The 20901-nt window shown below is 41.5% G+C and overlaps 1 protein-coding gene across 2 annotated transcripts in view; it reads right to left on the reverse strand.

The window, feature by feature from the left end:
* The window catches only part of WASF1 (WASP family member 1), a 43091-nt gene that overhangs the window by 14227 nt on the left and 7963 nt on the right, over nucleotides 1-20901 (reverse strand). For both annotated transcript variants that reach the window (XM_056856780.1, XM_056856779.1), the window contains exon 2: nucleotides 5107-5241. In XM_056856780.1, coding sequence (XP_056712758.1) covers nucleotides 5107-5241 — 135 coding nt within the window. The remainder of the gene's footprint in view (nucleotides 1-5106; nucleotides 5242-20901) is intronic.

A 20901-nucleotide genomic window follows, 5' to 3' on the forward strand; every position in this document is an offset into this window, starting at 1 on the left:
ACCTCTAGCCTTTTCATCCTGTAATACTTTACGTCTGATCCTGGGGGTTTTCCCATTCCAAACAAATTTGAAGCCTGCCTAATATTTCAAGTTGCTGCTGTGATGTGGTTTATCTAGAGACTGGTCAATGATCACGATTATCATTGTTTATCATATCACAGTCTGGCTGGATGGTTAGATTATTTTAATCCTTTATTTTAACCTTTTGTTTAATCCCAAAATATGGTACATTTTATATATTCCATACTTAATTGTATTGTATACTCTGTAGGGGCCCTGGTTTGTTCATCAGGGATTTGTGTGATCTGTTTTCGATTGTGAGAATCTGTATGAGCTATCTTTTGTACTATGCCTATTAAAGGACACACTATTATGGTTGGTTCCAGAGGAACCGGGGCATTGCCTTGAAATAGGTCAGACTCTTGGGCTGGCTGGCTTACTAAGTCAGGAGTCATATCAACCGTGTGTTTGGAATTTGGTTGGTGCTCAGTTCTAGTAGAAAGGGAAGGTACCCTTGGTTTAAAAGGGGGTAAATGGGCCTGTGCTGACTTAATCTGGGTAAGGTTATCTTTAAGGTTCCCTAGCCTCATTATTATATTGTTTTGTTCCTTTGTTGGGAGAATGCGAAAAGAACTAATTAGTTTTGCATCCTCCATTTCGAGTATATCATCAACCGGGTTACATGGCTGGAGCAGAGAGCATCTAGAATCTGGTGGTAGGCTTGATTTACGGTACATGAATTTTAGCTTTGAATCAACTGGGGAGGCATTCTTTAAACTAGTTGGAGACAGATCTATTAAAGGCTTATCAACCTTGTGAGACTCAGCCTGGTTTTGGGGAGCAAATTTAGTTGATTTTTTAAAGAGGGGCTTGGGAGGGATCTTAGATGAGAGCAGAGGTGCTATTGTTGTTGTGCGAAAGGATTCTTTGGGGAAAATGCTGAATGCCATTAGTCGGTCCTGATTTTCAAGGATCAGCGCTGGGATACGGGGGGAATAAAAAGTAAGGGACAGACGATGTTCACTTAATAATCCTGGGAGTCTATCAAAGTATTTCAAGTCAATATCACTTGGGTGGCAGTGCAATAAGAATGCTAAATGCTCTTTAATTCGCCATTTCCCATGCCAGCTTATAACACGCCCCTGGTAAGAACGTATGCTTAAAGAGATCCTGAAGCTATCAGGGATAAGGGTAGGGTGATTAGGATAGTGGGACCTTTGTACTCCATGCCTTCGAAAAAGTGGGGTTCTGTGCATAGGTGCAGGAAGATTGTTTTCCTGATGGGAACGTTTTGGTGCAAGATCAGGGGAGTTTAAGCGTGAGAGTTGTATTTCCAAAATATCCAATTTGTCATAGATCTTCTGGAGGGTTTTGGAAATAAGAAATGTCTGTGAGGCTAACAGACTTAAGGTGTCATACTGGTCAGTATTTCCGTTCTCCTCCTGTATGCAAGCTTGGGGGTTGCCAACATTTGAGGATATCTTAGGGGTAAAGGCAAAGCTTGGGCTAAATGGTGTACTCTCCTGAGCATCAGGGGCAATGGGGTTAGAAGACAACTCAGTAGGCAAGTCCTGCAGCACGTTAAACCTATTAGTGGTGTTAATAGGTATAAAAAAAATCATCCATCTTGCTTTGCTTACTAAAAGGGAGGTTTTCAGTATCAGAATCAGAGGGGAAACCTCTTTTTCGACTCATTTTAGAGAACATGAGGGGTGCCAAAATTACTAGTAAAATTAATGATGAGATCTATACTACTAAAAAAATTAATAAGTAAGGTTAAAATAGGATAAATATATATATGTATATAAAAGTACTCAAGTTTCAAAATTTACAGCGATAAAACAGTAAGACCAAGGCCCATAATAAAATGTAGAAATATAAGAATATATAGAGCACAATAAAACAATAAAACCAAAGCTCAAGAGTACAAATAGATAAATGAATAAATAAATGGGCTATAGTTTAATTGTATGCCTGATTTGGATATAAATATAAGATACAGAGATATATAAAACTATTTAAATTTCTAAGAAGAGGTGAGAGGGATAGAAATAGAAAAAGCAAGGGAAATTAGAAGTTACTAGAGATAACTAGTTGTAGCTGGTTTAAAACCCTTTTTTGGGGCTGAAAAACTTGTCTTATATGCGAGTATATACGGTATTCAAACCAGCACACAAAAAGATCATTAAAACAAGTTAAAACCAGAGGTTAAAATAAGTACAAAGGGTAAAAACAACAGTTAAAACATTGGGGAGGAAAGAGGGATCACTAAGGGAATACCAAGTGAAACAAAAAAAGTCTTCACCCGCTGGCAGAAAATGGCAACAGAAAGGGACAGGCAAATCACCCTGAGGAGAGAGATCCACAGTTTTTGCCACTATTCAGAAGGCCCTCTCCCAGGTTTCCACCTGCCTAATCTCTGAAGGTGGGGGGGACTTGAAGCAGGCCCTCTGAAGAAGACCACAGTGGTTGAGTAGGTTTATGACACCTGTCCCCATAATTGAGAATGATGTTTGATCATGGGGATGGGGACTACCCACACATAACTTGTATGCAGGTACGTACCATCCCCATATGTCCTCCATACGGGGGATAATGGGATGAACATGCCTGGTCATAAGTGGGGATAGGGCTATCACACTCACTCCCCCACCCCACACACACACATATTGGCTATGTCCATTCATATATGGGCACAAGGTACCAGCTTCCTCTTTACTTTGTTCTCTCAAGATTCATTCATCTAGTCTGCCAAATTAGACGAGGCAGCAGAGATCCATGATCAAATCTCTCACCTTGTTAAACTTTTATAAACAGCTGGGGAAGAAGCCTGCTTTCTGTTGGGAGCATGGCAATGGGGGTGGGGAGAATCAACCCTTTTCCCAATGTAAATCCATGCCCCTGGAGGTGCTATTTGCCTAGTAGAGAAAATGTATATTTTCTTCCATGGCAAATAACACCTCCATGGGGACTATTTAAACTGGAAAAAGTTCAGGTGGGGGAGGAAAGAGTATTAAAATCCTTCCACCTGGTGCTCTAACCAGAATCCAAATTGGTCTTCTATTTATTTAATAGAGAAGGGGAATTCAATCATGATCCCAACCTAATTTAATTTGGCTCTGAATTTTGCAGTAATATCTTTAAGACAAAACTTCTCAACAAACAACATCCCTCAGGTCTTGCATATACCAGAATGTCTTGTTTACTGCCCAGATGTCAGAGTCTGGGCAGACTCCTAGTCTGCCTGTCTGCCAACTAGAGAAACAACAGCCTGATGCTTTGGAGAGCTATTACCAACCTAAATATGCCGTTTTAGATGAACCCATTGGTCTGACTTGTCATAAGGCTGATTCAAATTCATTTCTCAATTTCTAAACTTCCCCCTACCAAGGTATTTCTTGCCGTCATAGAGGCAGAGAAATCTGCAAATCTATTGAAGAGCCAAAAGACCTGAAAATGACATTCTCAGTGTCCACTTCTGTAATTCTCTCATTATTTTATCAAAATGAATCAGGACTTCTAATATTTAGGACAAAGAAACATCACAGTTTTAATTCCTCTCTAGAGAGATGGAACTTGTCCACTACCACAGTCACATAACTTGATATGATGAGGACTGAAGATGAAAATTAGCTGAAGCCTTGCAGTTGGTGCTAATGCATTTCCAGAGTGGCCCTTAGTGCTTTCTGCATACATGACAAGGGTGTTCCTACCCATGGCTGAGATCCAAGGGCAAGAATTGGCAATTTTGTGTGTATGTTATAAATACTTGTAATTTTGTAGAGTGCGCATATTTCTAAATGAAAGAACTGGCTTATTGATAGCAGCCTGAGCAATACTGAACCATGTCTTGAAAAATTCTCTTCTATATGTCTGCAAAGGAGCCCCGTGGCGCAGAGTGGTAAGCTGCAGTACTGCAGTCCAAGCTCTGCTCATGACCTGAGTTCGATCCCAACGAAAGTCAGTTTCAGGTAGCCAGCTCAAGGTTGACTCAGCCTTCCATCCTTCCGAGGTCGGTAAAATGAGTACCCAGCTTGCTGGGGGTAAAGTGTAGACGACTGCGGAAGGCAATGGCAAACCACCCCGTAAACATAGTCTGCCTAGTAAATGTTGGGATGTGACATCACTCCATGGGTCAGGAATAACCTGGCTTGCACAGGGCACTACCTCTACCTTTATGGAATGAACAGGTCCCAATCTGGAACAAAACCCACACATTATGTCATCATAAAAATTAGGACTCTGAGCTTTGAAAAGCAACTCAGTAGGATTTACTATTCTGTTTGAACACTGATTAGACAGATTCAGATCTGCTGTTAAAAGCCATTTATCTTCAGTATAAAGCTAATAAGTTTCTTTTGTAGGTTTCACAGAAGCAGACATTATAGTGCATTTTATCTAGCTTTATCAGAAGACACCAATGAGTGATATATTAAAGTAAGGTGTCATAGGATTCTTTGGGCTGAACTTGACTTGACAAAGCAATGTTCCCAGCATTTGCTCAAACAAAAGAAAAGCAGGGCAGGCTACTTTCAGGGGAGAGCTGACAGAGAGAGGGTGGGATGCTTAACCCCTAACCCGAGCCTACTGATTCTCCCTTGCAAATGCTACTTCCAGGGTGTTTTCCTCCTAAAGAGGGATTTTTCCCTATTCCTCCTGCTTGGAGCCTGGGTCGGAGATAAGGAAAATGGCCATGGGAGAGAAGAGTAGAACAAAGATGTGCAGGAACAATCTGTGAAAAGAGAGTTAAGCATTCCTCCCTGCTTGCTGCTAATCCTTTGAAAATACCCATTGTTCAAGCTTTAGTGTTATATGAGCAAAACAGGGGATTGAGATTTCACCCTTAGTTGTATTATTACATATATTTAAAACATCATGATTTTGGAGATAAACACCCTACAAACATATCTGAAAATGGGCAGTTTGTCAACAACAAGAACTATAGCAATCTACATTTAAAGATCATTAGTGAAAACTGATCGATAATTTTTTGGGGGGTCTCATATAAGAGAAGATGCTTATATACAAATAGAAACCATACCCTCCCTGTATTATTCATAAGACATAAATGTTACACATTTATTCAAAAACCATGAAGCAACTTACGTTCTTCTTCCTTCGGATCAAGTTGTGTAACACTGACAGACAAACGGTCCACACGTTCTTGTAAGGAGTTCACTCTGAAGGAAAAACTATGCGCCTCATTGAAAAGTTCACCAAATATATCTTCTGCATATTTACCTATAAAAGAAAAGATTAAAGTTCTAAGCCTTGGATTAGGGCATGTGTCATTCAGTTTACAAAAATTACAAAACTGTCAGATTTCAATATGCAACTTCAATTAATATAATTAACAGGCATCCATTCTATCACCTATCACTGGATAAATTTAATAGGTAAGGCTACACAGGAAATCTGAATATATTTATTTGTTCTAGGTATTTATATCCTGCTTTTCTCCACAATGGGGACTCAAAGCAGCTTACATCAGTCCCCTCTTCTCCATTTTATTCTCACAACAACCCTGTAAAGTAGGTGAGGCTGAGAATGACTGGCCCAAAGCCACCCAGGGAATTTCCATGGCAGACACTCTAATCACTACACCACACTGGCTCCCTTTTCTTGGATCTAGAAAAGTAGGAGATTGCTTCTGCTTACATGTGGGGACTTGTCAGCTCCTAGAAGCTGCTCCTAGATAACCAAATTTCTTTCAGTGTGTGCAGATGCAGAAGCCCTGAGGCCTACCAAGAAATGGCAGCAGCATATATAGCATGGCTAATTTTACTATATTCTGTTGCAGTGCACCCTATTTTAAGCTGAATTTTTAAAAATTATATGCAATTTGAAAGTTATGCCCTCTTCCCTTCTTAGAAAACTAGTATTCCCTTTGGAAAAGCGATAAAAGCGTTCTTCATCTGAGCCTGAGATTAACTCATTTATGGAAGATGTTGGGTAATTATAATGGAAAGTTCCCAACAGGCACCAAATAAAAAAGAGCAGAGATTTAAATGAGGGTATCACAGAAGAAGGAGGTAGTAGTGATACTGGTGAACAAAAAAACATATACTTCAGTTGATACTTATGCAACTCTGCAAAATGCCATATACAAAGAGCAACAGGAAGACATGCATCACCTGGAAATACTTCACCATTATGTGCATTTGAATCATTAGCAGCCCGTTCCTGAGCTGTTGGCGGCCAGGGAGGAGGTGTCACTGCAGCACCTCCTAACCCATTTCCCAACTGCCGAACGCTCGAAAAAAGTCTTTTAAAGGCTTTTTGTTTTTTAAATGGGGCTTTTCGCCCCACTGAAAACAGCAGGCTGTGCCTGCCAAAAAGCAGACACAGCAACGCAGTTCATCCCGGTGGCATACCCAGGGAGAAAGGGGTCAGGAGGCTGCCTACAGCTAGCAGACTAAAAACATACACAATAAAAACATATCTTAAAAACTATTAAAACCAAACAAAAACACTTCATTAAAACAATGAAAACCAAGCTACAAATACAAAGACACAAAACAACTACAAAAACACAGGGCAGGAAGGAGGGATCACTGAGGTAACATCAAAAGAAATAAAGTCTTTACCAGTGGTGGAAGACAACAGAAGGGGACAGGTGAGTCTGTCTGGGGAGGGAGTTCCAGAGTTTTGGTGCCACGACCAAGAAGGCCCTCTCCAGAGTTGCCACTAACCTAATGTCAGAAGACAGGTCATCTGAAGCAGGGCCTTGGAAGATGACTGAAGTGGTCAGCAAGGTTCATAAGGGAGCAGGCGGTCCTTCAGTTATACTAGTCCCAAACCATACAGACTTTAAAGGTCAACACCAGCACCCTGAACTGTTCCCCCAAACAGACTGTAAGCCAGTGTAGATGGTCCAAGACTGGAGTGATATGGTCCCTAGAACCCACTCCAGGCAATATCTTGGCTGCAGCAATCTATACCAACTGATGTTTTTTGCACACTGTTAAAGGGCAGATCCATTGCAGAAATCTAATCTAGATGTAACCAGGGTATGCATTAGAGTGGCCAGATCTTTTCTGGCCAGGAAAGGCTAGAGCTTGCTAACCAGTAGAAGCTGGTAAAAGGCACTCCTGGTCACAGCTGACACCTGCTTATTCAACAATAGGCCTTGATCCACAAGCACCCCCAAATTACAGACCTGATTTTTCAAGGGGAGTACAACCCTGTCCAGAATGGGTGACATCTGAAGTGCCAGGTCACTCACCAGTAGCACTTCCATCCTGTTGGGATAAAACTTCAGTTTATTAGCCTGCATCCACTCCAAAATTTCCTCTGGGATTGGCTGGAAGTGCTAGATAAAGTTGAGTGTCATCCACATATCGATGACAACCCAGACCAAATATCTAGATGACTTCATCCAGTGGTTTCATGTAGATGATGAAAAGCATAGAGGCAAGATAGAGTCTTGGGGTAGCCCACAGACCAGGAGGCAAAGGGGCTGAGCAGCATTCCCAAGCGTCACCTTCTGAAAACTATCCTCCAGGTAGGCACTGCTAAAAGTACCTCCAAGACCCAGACTAGAAAGGCCATCCAGAAGGATACTATGATCGACGGCACTGAAAGCTGCTGAGAGGTCCAAGAGAATCAACAGAGTCTCCTTCAGTCCATCTCCCAGTGCAGGTCATCCACCAGAGCAACCAAGGCCATTTCAGTCCCATAACCAGGCCCATAACCAGGTTGGAAAGGATCCAAGCAATCTGCTTCATCCAGGACTGCTTGGAGTTGTCCAGCCACCACCTGTCCCATTACCTTGCTCATGAATGGAACATCTGAGAATGATCAACAGTTATTAAAATCTTCTGAGTCCAGGGTCAGCTCCTTTAGTAGTGGATGCACTACAGCTGATTTCAAAGCTGGGATAGCCACTCCCTCTCTCAGTAGATATTAACTAGTTTTTGGACTCAGTCAGCCAAACTGATCAAATCTTGCTGTGGGGATGGTGGTAGAGCTGCCTTTTGGGTTGTCCAGAGAGGTGAAATCCACACAGGTCCATTCCTTACCTGCATGCTACTGAGAACATCCTATTTGAAACACTCTACAGCTTATTTAAGACAGTATGGAAGAAATGATGTTATCCCTCTTTGAACATCAGTTTCTAGTTTTAAGCTAGAAAGTCCTGCAAAGGTTCAAATTGCCACAAAACTGTTTTTTTGAATCCTCTTTCTATCAAGGAATGGCTTCAGTGTACCTTAACAGCAGCAATTTCTAACAGGATTTGAACCAAAAAAACTTTGATCTTGAACAAAGTCCACCACATATCTATATAATACAAGTGTGGGCCTGCGTGACTTGCAGGGGGATCCCACCCACCCCCAATTTCTTGCCAGGCCCACCATAACTCCCGGGCTCCGGCACAGACAACTACTCAAATAACAAACTTTTATTTTATGGAAAATTTAAACATCCCAATTTATTTTTTTAAGATATCAAATTTTCTGCAAATCTAGGGGATCTTCCAAAGTTGCAGGAAAATCTGATTAGTGCCGGTGTGGCCCCAATCTGTGGATTTAGATATCCAGAGATGTGGGGGGGGGGGACACGTGGCTATTAGACAAATAGATGCTAAGGCACTACCAAAGCATTTTTCACATTTTTATAAACCTTATGAAACTGTGGAAGTTGATGCAGTCCAAGGGGACTTTGCTAAGGGAACCCCTGGATCCAGCCCCAATGTCTCTTTCCTACTTCAGGCTCCCCCAAAGTTCATGGTATGACATACAGTAAATCCAATTAGGATTCTAGTAATTCCATATAGCTCGAAGGCACTTCTAGCATAGCACAAGGGAAGCAGCCTAAATGGGTCTACTGAATTGTAATAAATTAATTCACTCCCCTACCTCAGATTCTGGTGATGCCTCAATGACTGAATCCGATAATGAGCCCTAATGCATGGAAGGATTCAGCCAGCGATCACCCTTACCTGAAACCCATTATTTCCCCCAGACACAACCATCAACACACTTCCAATAGTTTGTCCACATTAAAGTCTAGCAAATGACCAGTTCATTCCAGTCAATTACTCCATTTTTTTCCTTCTCTGTGTGTGCCACTTTGCTAATTTCCTGCCTAGTAGTTAAATCCAAATGGGCCAATAAAGTTCAAACTGTTTGCCTCCAATCCAGAAGTCCATGGACTACCATCCACCGTCTTCCCCAAGTCTCACCACAGGAAAATCCCCAGAGATTTAGAGCTGGTCTCAATCTCTGCCCTTCTTTTCTCCCTTTTCTTTTTGATCACTGCCTAGGATTGCCCAACACCAGCATTGCTGTGCATCTTCCTTCACTTTCTTTCCCACTGGACCCTCCAGACTTCATTTTCTTCAGGACAGGCACGTATGTTTTATTGTGCCCTCCTTCTTTGTTCTTTTTTTATGAATTGCTTAGATGTTAGTGCATAGGTGTCAAACTCAATTGTTACAAGGGCCAGAATACACGTGTATGCACTTGATACTCAACGGGGATGCTCCAAACGTTGATGGTTATACATGTGTAGGCCATTTGGGTAACAATGTGTGAGGTACCACTGACTTCTTATTTTGCTTTCTTTAAAATTAACAGAGGGAGGCTGCAGGATGCTTTGTAAAATATAATGCCAAATATCCGAAAGGTACTATTGTGTTAGCCAATCTAGGCTTTATAAATGGAAACAACAAAGAAGGGTTTTAGCAGAAATACATATCTACAAATCAAACAGAGTTGATTCCAGGACTTTCTATAGGTTACTTAAGTGTTGGTAAATCTAACCAGTCTTCACTCAACTCCAAAACATGTCACTAGGACTGTCAAAGCACAATTCTCTAGGTAAGAAAGAGGAGGCAACAGTATGGGGGTCAGTTGCACAGCATGTGTTATTTTGAAACACAGAACACCTAGCAACCTTAAATGTAACCATCTTGGCTAAATGTTCTGTATTTTGCTAAGGTTGCAAACAGCTCTGTTGAACAATGCTTTGAAGGGATGTTTATCACATTTCCCTTAGAAAACACACACACACTGAATTGTAAGTCGGAAAGAGGCATCCAAATATATTCATTGCAAAATGTCACAGCCATTTCTTTCTCATTTGCCCAAAGAATTCCATTGAACATAGATCTAGGGTTTCACACAAGCTAATTCCTGTCACTAAATGGCTCACACATACAATTGTTTCTCTTTACTGACTCACTTCAAAGTCTTTCACATCATCAAGTTTTATCAGGGAATAGTCTTCCATCAAATGCTAAAATACATTCACAATAGTACGCAACCAATACAAGTTGTGAGGGGGGCTCACCAGAAATAAGGGACAGGTGTAAGATTATAACCCATTAGGATACTCTGCTAATAGTTCTTTTCCTGCAGAATCTTAACTGTCCAAGGCTGTAGTGTAATGATTCCCAGAGTTGCTCATAACTAGTGTGCAGGACATCATAAGTCAGAAGAGTTTGGGGGAGGAAAACCAGCATCCACCTCCCAATCCTAATTTCAATTTCATTTCCTATGATAAAACAGCATTTAAAACCCCGACCCTCACAGTGCCAAAAGTTGGTGTCTGAGCTTATGAGCAGCTGATTATTTTAAACATTTATATGCCACCTCATGCATATACATGTCCAAGGGAGCTGACAAACATGATGAAAAGTTTTACATATTCAAATATTATTAAAACAGTACTATACACAATACCTGCAAAGGCATATTTAATTAGTACCACAATGGCGCAAAGATTAAAAAATATAAAGCAAATAAATAAACTAGCCATGTGCCACTGCTATGCAATGGGCACATACATGGAACAATGAAAGGAAGATCTCAGGCTTCCGGGTTGGACGACGCCACCGGCACAAGCGCGGGAGCCGCGCTCCAGCTGCCCGCTGCCCGGGGGCATTAAATCCGCCCCCGTTAAAATCGGCAAGCGGCACTCCTCGAGAGAAGAGGGGATGCGGAACTGGGGGACGGCGGCAGCCCCGTCATCCGAGCAATAGCCGCCGAGAAATCGGCGGTGGTTGCTCTGACGGGAGCTGCTGAAGAGCCGGCGCCATCTTAAAGGGCCAGCTGGAAAGACGAGGTGGAGGGATCCGAATTTAACAGCAAGTTGATCTCAAACTTTTTTTTCTCTTCTTCTAAAAATTCTAAACTGGGGTGTTGGGCAGAGGTGTGACTTAAGGAAACAACTGTGGACTATCTATACTTCATTACGCTCTGTTCAGTGATTTTTGGCTTTTTGTCAGTGGACTGACGCAGCTGAAAAATTAACTTTCAGTATTGGAAGACTCTTATAACAAAGGAAAAGAGTAAGAAAACAGTCACAGTGACATGAAAATATAACAACTGATATGTCATAATGAGTGTGTTTTCTCCAAACTGAAGTGATCCAGCTGAACTAACTTTTTTAAGCCGATGGACTAATAGAAACACTCTTCCCCCCTCCCTCTTTTTGGATTATTGTGGGACATTGCTCAGCCTCTCAATGGGAGAAAAAGAGAGGCAAGTCAAGGAATCTCTTAAAGAAACAAAGCTACTGGTACAGCTTCCTCCACGTAGATCTTCTGTATCTGCATCTACAGTAAAACAGATGACTTCACCCTCATCAACTACATCAGTAGAAACAAAGATGGCTCCAAAATCTAAACCTGATGTGACACTGAATTCTGTATTTGAACTTTTAACTAAGACTCACCAAGATCTCACAGAAATGAAGCAGGAGCTGACCCAAAACACAGCTACTATGTCTCAGAATTCAGTTGCAATTGCTGCCTTACAAGACACAATCACTTCTCTGATTGTCAGACAAGACAACGTGGAAGCCAAACTTGTTAAAACAACACAAGAGTCTAAAGAAATCAAGAAAAAGGTGGACACCTTGGAGATGTCATTAGCAGCTTTGTGTGAAAGGGATGAGAAACAAGAAGACCAAATGGCAATGCTTGAACTTAAGATCAAGGAATCCTCCCTACGCATACGAGGGCTGAAAGAAAAAATTGAAGGACGAGATCTGTGGGGATATCTGACAAGACTTTTGGCAGATTTTCTACAGGAAGCAGAAGACGTTATCGAGGGGATGATAGTGACGTCCTATAGAATTAATTCTACATATGCAACTAGAAATAAAGTAACAAGAGACTGCCTGCTTCAACTTTTTTCCAGGAGTCATCGTGATCTTATCCTAAACAGCCACTACAAGATGCCACTTAAAGTTGAAGATGAATCTCTGAGATTGATGAAGGAAATACCTGCAAGGTTGCTGAGGAAAAGGAAAGATTTTATGGAGATTGTGGAAAGTCTAAGACTCAATGGAATACAGTTTAGATGGGAATTTCCACAGAGCATTTCTTTCACCTTCAAGGCTAAAAGGTTTAAGTTTACAGATGTGGATAAGGCTCAACAGTTTTTGCGAAGATATGATGCAGAACTTTTTAAACCAACAAAGCCAACTAAACAACCTACAGTCAGTCTACGGAAGAAGAAAAGGAGTCTGAAGCATCTGGTGGCGGAGGCTTACCAATAGACTCAGCAGAGGAGTCTCCGACTGATGATAAGGAAGGCTGAACAGAGAAAAAATGAATATTATGGAGGAGGGAGAAGGGGACAGGTTATGGGATATGGATGATAATTTTGGCTTTGGAAGGAGATAATGGATAGAGCCTTGGCTACTTGCCGTGAAGGCTTCTTCTGCTCAGAGGGACGAAGGGCATCTTCATTATGGGTGTTTCCTTTTCCTCTTATCTCGGGAGGCAGGAACCAAATATTTAAATTTTTCTGACCTCTGAGGGTAAACGCCCCCTTGTGATCAGTTAAAGACTTTCCGAGCCTTATATATTTAAGATAGACTGAAGAAACATGTTAGTTATAATTCTATACAAGAAATAAGTTCCTAATAAACATTAACGATGAACCTTTAGGATAACTATAAGTCATGAACCAACAAACAGCGTTTAACTTGAATTGAATGTCAACTGGAAGTTAGATGTAACCATGATTACCTGTAATTTTATTTTATTTGTTTTATTTATATTTTACTGACGTCTGGGCGGGCAAGATGCCCTTCGTCCCTCTGAGCAGAAGAAGCCTTCACGGTAAGTAGCCAAGGCTCTTTCTCGCTCAGAGGGAGAAGGGCATCTTCATTATGGGACATACAAGAGCTGTCCCCCGCCCTTGGGAGGGTTAGACATCCTGAAGTATACTTTGCAGTACTCGTCTGCCTAAGGCGGCATCTGCTGACAAGTATAGATCTAATTTGTAGTGTCTCACAAATGTGGACACCGAGGACCAAGTTGCAGCCTTACATATCTCTTCCATAAAGCACGGCAGTCGAAGGCTGCTGAAGTAGCCGCACTTCTTCCCAAGTGGGCAGTAACGCCCGCAGGAGCAGGTAGGTTACTTATTCTATAAACCTGTGTTATGTATAAGGTGATGGTCCTACTAATGGATGCCTTGGACATATGCTTGCCCTTGTCAGGTGGTGAGATATGAACGAATAAGGAGTCAGAGTTCCTAATAATTTTAGTAAGATAAATGTAAACAGGTAGTGCCCTTGTTAGGTCTAGCTAGTGCCAGGCCTTCTCCTTAGGATTCTTGGGGTTAGTGCAGAAGATGTAAGCACTATGTCCTGCTCCCTGCGAAACTTGCAGCTACATTTTGTCCTATCTCAGTGATTGGTTCGAATGGTAGTTGTGTGAGTGCTGTCAAAGCTGTGTGCAGGCTCTAGTTGTGAACCTATGTCTAACAGGAGGAGCTAAATAACTGACGCCCCTTAAAAAGGCTTTTATGTGATGGTGTTTGGTTAAGCGGTATCCAGATACCTTGGGTACTATGGTAGCTATAGATGCCAGTTGCCTTTGTAGAGTGCAGGTAGCTAGCCCTAAGCTCTGTCCCTCCTGATGGCTTCCTTGTTGTCAATATGGTAGTGACGGCCACCGGGCTATAACCTAGGGCTATAAGTCATCTCCTTTCAGTGCCCATGCGGTCAGTTTGTACCACCCTGGATTGGGATGGCATATTGGGTCTTGTAGAGGGAGATCTTGTCTGTCTGGAAGTCTCCAATGGTTCTGTATGGACATCTGAATTATAGATGGGAACCATGGTCGTCGCAGCCAATATGGAGCTATGAATCTGACTGATGCTTTTTGAAGTCGTACCTTTCTCAATACCCTTGGAGGGAGGGGAAAACCCGTACAGTAGGTCGTGTGGCCCTGGTGACATTAAGAAGTCCATTTGTTCCGCCCCCTGTTGACGGTACATGGAATAGTACCTTGGCAGCTGGTGGATGATGCTGGATGCAAACAGAGGAATCTGTGGCGTGCCGAATCTCTGAGTAATAAGTTGAAAGACCTCTGGATGTAGAGACCATTCTGCCTCGCTGATGTCCTGTCTGCTGAGCCAGTCTGCTTGTATGTTGACTGTGCCCTGAATATGTTCTGCTGATTTTGATGAGAGGTTGGACTCGGCCCAAGGAAAAATGTAGTCGCTTCTGAGGATCATCCTGATTTCTAGGGCACTGATGTGAAGATTCTGTTCTTGATGGTCCATGTTGCTTGAGCCATTGTCCCTTGAGTGTGGCTTCCCAACCTGATAGACACGCGTCCGTGAAGATTTGAATTGGTGTTGGACAGAGATACCAACTTCCTTTCGTCAAATTCTGAGACTGAAACCATCATACTAGTCTTGATCTGACTTCCTCGGTCAGGATGAGATTTCTGTCACTTCTTCCTTGGTATGTCTCTTTGGTATGGCCTTAAGAACCATTGAAGAGGTCTTGCTCGTAAGCGTGCCCCTTGAACTGCGGGAATGCATGCAGACATGTGACCCTTCAGTTTGGTCAGGGACATTAGAGAAGGCGACCGGGAATTAATCGCTTTCTTTGCTAGAGATGAAATGTTGTGGATTTTTGTCCACTGGAAGGTATAAGGAGTTTGTCAGTGTGTCTATGTCCATCCCCCATCTCTCTCAATCGTTGGGATGGAACTAAGTGGGTCTTTCTGAAGTTGATTATGACCCGTGTTCTGTTAACCTCTTCAGAACTCTCTCTGAATGATCTATGCTCTGCTAGTTTGAGCTTGTGCAAATCAGAATGTTGTCTGAGAAGGGTGCATTCTCATGCCCTCCTTGCGCAGAGATGTGACTGGTGTGTCCAGAACTTTGGTGAATACTCGAGGAGGGGCGATGATAACCCGAATCGTAAGGCCCTGAATTGGAAGAGGTGTCCCTTGTACGGGAACCGAAGGAAACAACAATGTGCCGGGTGTATTAGAATGTAAGAAAATGCTTTTCCCTGAGGACCTGTGTGACTGACTTTAGTGTCTCCATCCTGAAGCGCTTTAATGGGATAATCTGTTCAGAAACTTGAGGTCTAGGATGGCTTTCCATCCGCCGCCTTTGTTGGGAACAGTAAAGAATACTGAATAGACTCCCAATGTATGCTCTAATGGTGAGACTGGCTCCATCGCCTTGATGTCTAAGAGGCCTCTGAAGTTCTATGGATTTTTTTTTGGGGGGGGGGAATGTTGGAGATATTACTAGTCGATGTGAAGGAGTGTAAGAAAAACTCTATCTGATAGCCTTGTGAGATAATGTTTGTGACCCAGAGGCCTGGTTGGGAGGTGACCACTGACAGTGTAATAGGCTGAGCCTGCCTTCCACTGACTGGTGGCTGGCGTCACTGTTTGGTTGGGCGGTCGGGTTTATCCCCTTTATTGCCCTGGAAGGTGGAGGATTTTGGAGATTTATTGAATCGTCCTCCTTTACTAAAGGAGCTGCGATTCTGGTTCCGGTGGTTTCTAGGTTGATCAGGTCTGTATCTTTGAAGTATGTGGTATGCACGAAAGGACATAGGGGGAGTGATCCCTTGGATTCCTTGCGTAGAAACTTGTATTTGGTCTCCACTGATATGGGGACCAAATTGTCTCCAAGCAAGGTCTTTCCCTGATACAGGAAGCCCATAATAACCAATTTTGATCTATATACTCCGCTTGCCAGGGGCGTACCCAGAGAGCCTTTCTGGCAGCTGAGGCTGTGGCTAGTGTTCTAGCTGCATATGACATGTTATCTAAGGAGGAATCAGCTAGAAAGAATACCACTCTCGAAAACATGGATGACATGGTATCTAAGGTAGAATCAGCTGGAAGGATACCATTCTCAAAAAAACATGGATGAACTTCTGGCATCTGATGCTGCGGCTAGTGTCCTAGCTGCATATGGCATGGTATCGAAGTTCGAATCAGTTAGAAAGAATACCACTCTCAAAAAACATGGGTACTCCTGTAAAGGCGTTTCTTTCTTCCTGTGGAAAAAGTTGATATAACTTCCTAGTCCAAATTATTGCCGCTCTGTATACTAGGGCAGATGTGATAGAAGCGCTTGATAGTGAGTGCCAAGGCCTCTGAGCATTTATGCCTGCTAACTCTGCCTTCCTATCTGTAGGGTCCTTAATCATGGCAAGGCCATGTAACAAGGTTGAAGGAGTGAAGGCAGTGACAGGTGATTCTACTGAAGGCACTTTTAGAATTTTAGAAGCACCGATAAACCAAATATAAAGGCTTCCTAGAGGCTGTGGAGCATTGTATGGGTGCCATTGGTTTCTCCCGCTCTGCTTTCAACAGAGTTAGAAATAATCAAGCGCTGGCACAAACCTATCTGGAGTCTTTTCTCCCACTCTGAGTCCTCTGAGAGATCAAGAGTAGCTAGGTTTTTATGCCAATGCAGAAGGAAATCTTCTGCGTTAAATACTATAGACAGTCTGGGTACCAATTGGCAATTTTGTGACCGTGAATTAGCTTTCAGCGCTGCTTAGGCTGGCCAGCACGTACTCTCTTGGTACTACTTGGACTGGTGATTGGCTCACCAGGATCTCAGGCAGAGGTCTTCCACATCACCTACTACCAGAATTGGCCCTCTGCATGCCAATCTGACGCTCTGCCACTGAGCCACAGCCGTTCCCCTGCTTTGGCTGATATTCTGCCCTTTTAGCAATCAGATTACTGTTTGTGGTGCTGGAGGGTGTGATCCCTACGATCCCTGTATGGATGGGGCAGGATAAGGAGGTTGAACTGCCCTTAAGCCATCTGAGAAGGCGTTTTTAATCAGGGCGGAGAGCTCTGCTCTTACAGGAGTAAAACAGGCTGCATCTATGAGGGGGGGGGCGAAGTCACCTTACCGGCAGTCGATGTCTCCGTTGATGCTTCCCGTCCTTGAATAATAATAGGCGAGCCGCCTGAGGACGGAGCATTGCGAGGCAAAAAGGCGAGCCGCCAGCCTCCTTCATTTTCCCCGTTTGTGCAGTGTGGGAGAAGTGGCTATAGCCGCTGTGTTCTCCTGGCTGCTTCCCGCTGCTTCCCGTCCTTGAATAACAATAGGCGAGCCGCCTAAGGACGGAGCACGGCGGGAGAGGCAAAAAGGCGAGCCGCCAGCCTCCTTCATTTCCCCCGTTCATGCTGTGTGGGAGGAGCGGCTACCGCCGCTGTTTTCTCCCGGCCGCTTTCGGTTGCGATCTGGCAGTCGCGTCTTTCAGGCGCGGCAGAGCAGCGTGCGTTTTGCAGCAGGCATTTGGCGCGCTTGTTAGCGGTCGAGCCAAGCCGTTTGTACTTGCCTGCGCCGTTCTTGCCGCTTTTGCCTTTCTCTTTTGAGTTTTGGTCCTCAGGTCACCAGAGTGACTGTCCGAGGGTTCATCTAATTGTAGTGGTAAGGCCACTAGCAGGCTAGGGTCTAAATTGGCAGGCGCTATATAGCTGTCCTGATGCCGATCCGCCATTTTTTTTTTTTTTTGGCGGGAAAAGACCCTTCTGAGGAGAATAGGCAGAAAATTAAGACAGTAAATAGAATTGAGTAGTAGATTAGTTAGGTTAAGTTTAGGTTTGTTAAAATAAGAATATTTTTAGGTCTAATAAGTAAGGTTAAGGTTTCTCTATTATTTCTGTAGCAGAGAGCTGCTAGAAGGCTGCTCTCCCGTTCAAGGCAGGAAATAGAACTGATCACAAGGGGGCGTTTACCCTCAGAGGTCAGAAAAATTTAAATATTTGGTTCCTGCCTCCCGAGATAAGAGGAAAAGGAAACACCCATAATGAAGATGCCCTTCTCCCTCTGAGCGAGAACTAACTGAATTTTAATATGTTGCAGGTTCTTTCTTGGAATGTCAACTGTTTGAATTCTCCCAACAAAAGGAGGAAAATATTTTACCATTTACAAAAGTCTAAAGCTAATGTTATTTGCTTACAGGAGACACATATACTCCCAAAGGATGCATTTAGATTGGATCACTTAAGGTTGGGTAAACTTTTCACGTCATGTAATGAAAAGAAAAAAACTAATGGAATTGCTATGTATTTACCCTTGTCATTAGAACCGAAAATTATCTATCAAGATGTAGAAGGGAGAATGTTGTTGGTGGAAATAACTTGTGGATTTTAGACGATATTACTGGTTGGAGTATATGTGCCTAACAATAATCAAAAAACGTTTTATGATAATTTAGCAATAATATTAGTTGAATATGCTACAGAAAAAATGATATGGATGGGGGACTTTAATGAAGTAATGGTACCTAAGTTAGATAGATCTGGTAAAAAGAAAAAGGCAAAAAATGAAGGCAAATTACCTGGAATTTTTGACGATCTTACAGTTCAATGGGATATGTTTGATGTCTGGAGACTGACAAATGGTAATAAGAAGGGATATACTTATTTTTCATTAAGACATCTTACACACTCCAGGATAGATATGTTATGGCTTTCGAAAGGGTCGATAAACAGATCAGAGAATCCAGAGATTTTACCTAAGGTATTATCAGACCATAATGCAGTATCAGTAAAAATTAATGTTGGACATAGAAGACAGAAGCCTTGGATAATAAAGGAAGTTCTTTTAAAAAATACTAAAATAGTAGATAAATTGAAGGTGGATGTACAGAATTATTTTAATGAAAACATAGACAAAGGCATTCGGGAGGATATAGTTTGGGATGCCGGTAAGGCGGTGATTAGAGGAGTATTAGAGGAGTATTAATTCAACAGAATACAAGATGGTTTGCTTATCAACATGCTAATAAGCTGGGTAAAATGTTAGCTTGGCAACTCAAGCATAAAGAGAAAAAAGTACCAATAACCTAAATTAAAAGGAAGGGTAAGATAACACGAGATAAAGGTGAGATAATAGAAACATTTGTGGAATATTACACAAATTTATATAGAAAGAATTTAGTTCTAGAGAAAGATATGGATGCGTATCTCATTAAATCTGACTGGGGAAAAATAACGTAAGAAAACAAAGAATTACTGGATTCTCCAATAACTAGAGCAGAACTAGAAGAGGTAATAAGTAAAAGTAAACTAAATAAATCACCAGGGCCAGATGGATTTACCGCATTTTACTATAAAGTATTTAAAGACCAGTTAATCCCTTACAGTTAATCTCTTATCTATTAGATGTGATGAACTTATGTTTGATAAATGGCATTATTCCTCAAACATGGAAACATGCAAATATAACATTAATACCTAAGGTGAACTCGGATATATCGGAAGTCAAAAACTACAGACCGATCTCATTATTAAATAATGACTATAAACTATTTGTTGCAATTTTAGCTATGAGATTGAAAAGGGTATTAAATCAAATAATTCATGAAGATCAAGCAGGGTTCTTGCCAGGGAGATTAATTAGTCAGAATGTAAGGGTGGTAATAGACCTTTTAGAATATGCGGAACAAGATACAACCCCGTTAGATATGGTATTTTTAGATGCGGAAAAAGCATTTGATAATGTGAATTGGCAGTTTATGATTAAAATATTAGAATTTATGGATTTTGGTGAGAATTTTAGAACCGCCATTAAAAGTATATATACTCATCAAACCGCTAATTTGCTGATAAACGGAATGTTATCACCAAAGATTGAGATTCAAAGGGGAACAAGACAAGGATGTCCTCTTTCCCCTTTGTTGTTCATTTTGGTATTAGAATTGTTATTGAAAAATTTAAGACAAAACGATGAAGTTGTCGGTGTGAAAATTGGGAGAAATCAACATAAAGTTAAAGCATATGCAGATGACTTAGTATGTTTTTTGATTGATCCGACTGAACAAATTGATAGTTGGAATAAAATTTTGGAGGTTTATGGACAGCTTTCAGGTTTTAAAGTTAACAAAAATAAAACTAAGATATTGGTTAAAATATGACTCTTTCATAACAGCAAATACTGACTAAAAAGACAGGATTTAGCATTGAACATAAAGTTAAATATCTAGGTATATGGATATCAAACAATAATCTTAATTTATTTCAAAATAATTATGTAAATCAGTGGCAACAGATAGTAAAAGATTTAAAAAGTTGGGAAAAAATACTCTTATCACTGTGGGGACGAATTTCAGTAATTAAAATGATGTTATTACCTAAAATGCTCTTTTTGTTTCAAAACCTACCAATAGTGAAAGGCGTACAGATATTTAAAAACTGGAAGAAAGATATTTTAAGTTTTCTCTGGGGTAAAGAAAGACATAGGATAGCATATAATAATTTAGTGGAATCGAAAGAAACAGGAGGGTTGGGATTACCAGATTTGAGAATGTACTATCAAGCAGCTTGCTTCACCTGGATAAAAAAACGGATTCTATTAGAGAATCCAAAATTATTGGAATTAGAGGGATTTAATTTACGATTTGGGTGGCATGCATATTTATGGTATGAAAAGGAGAAAGTAAATAAAGATTTTAATTCCCATATTATTAGGAAAAGTTTACTGCAAACATGGAACAAATATAAAGGTTTCCTGGAAAATAAAACTCCTGGTTGGATTAATCCCATAGAAGCCTATATGAGAAGGGGTGTACATCTAAATTTGGATAGTAATATATATAGAGAATTGAAAGAATATAGAGATGGGATATGGACACTGAAAACTAGAGAAGAGC

This window comes from Euleptes europaea, chromosome 10 (genome assembly GCF_029931775.1).
Source record: "Euleptes europaea isolate rEulEur1 chromosome 10, rEulEur1.hap1, whole genome shotgun sequence".
NCBI classification, from domain to species: Eukaryota; Metazoa; Chordata; class Lepidosauria; order Squamata; family Sphaerodactylidae; genus Euleptes; species Euleptes europaea.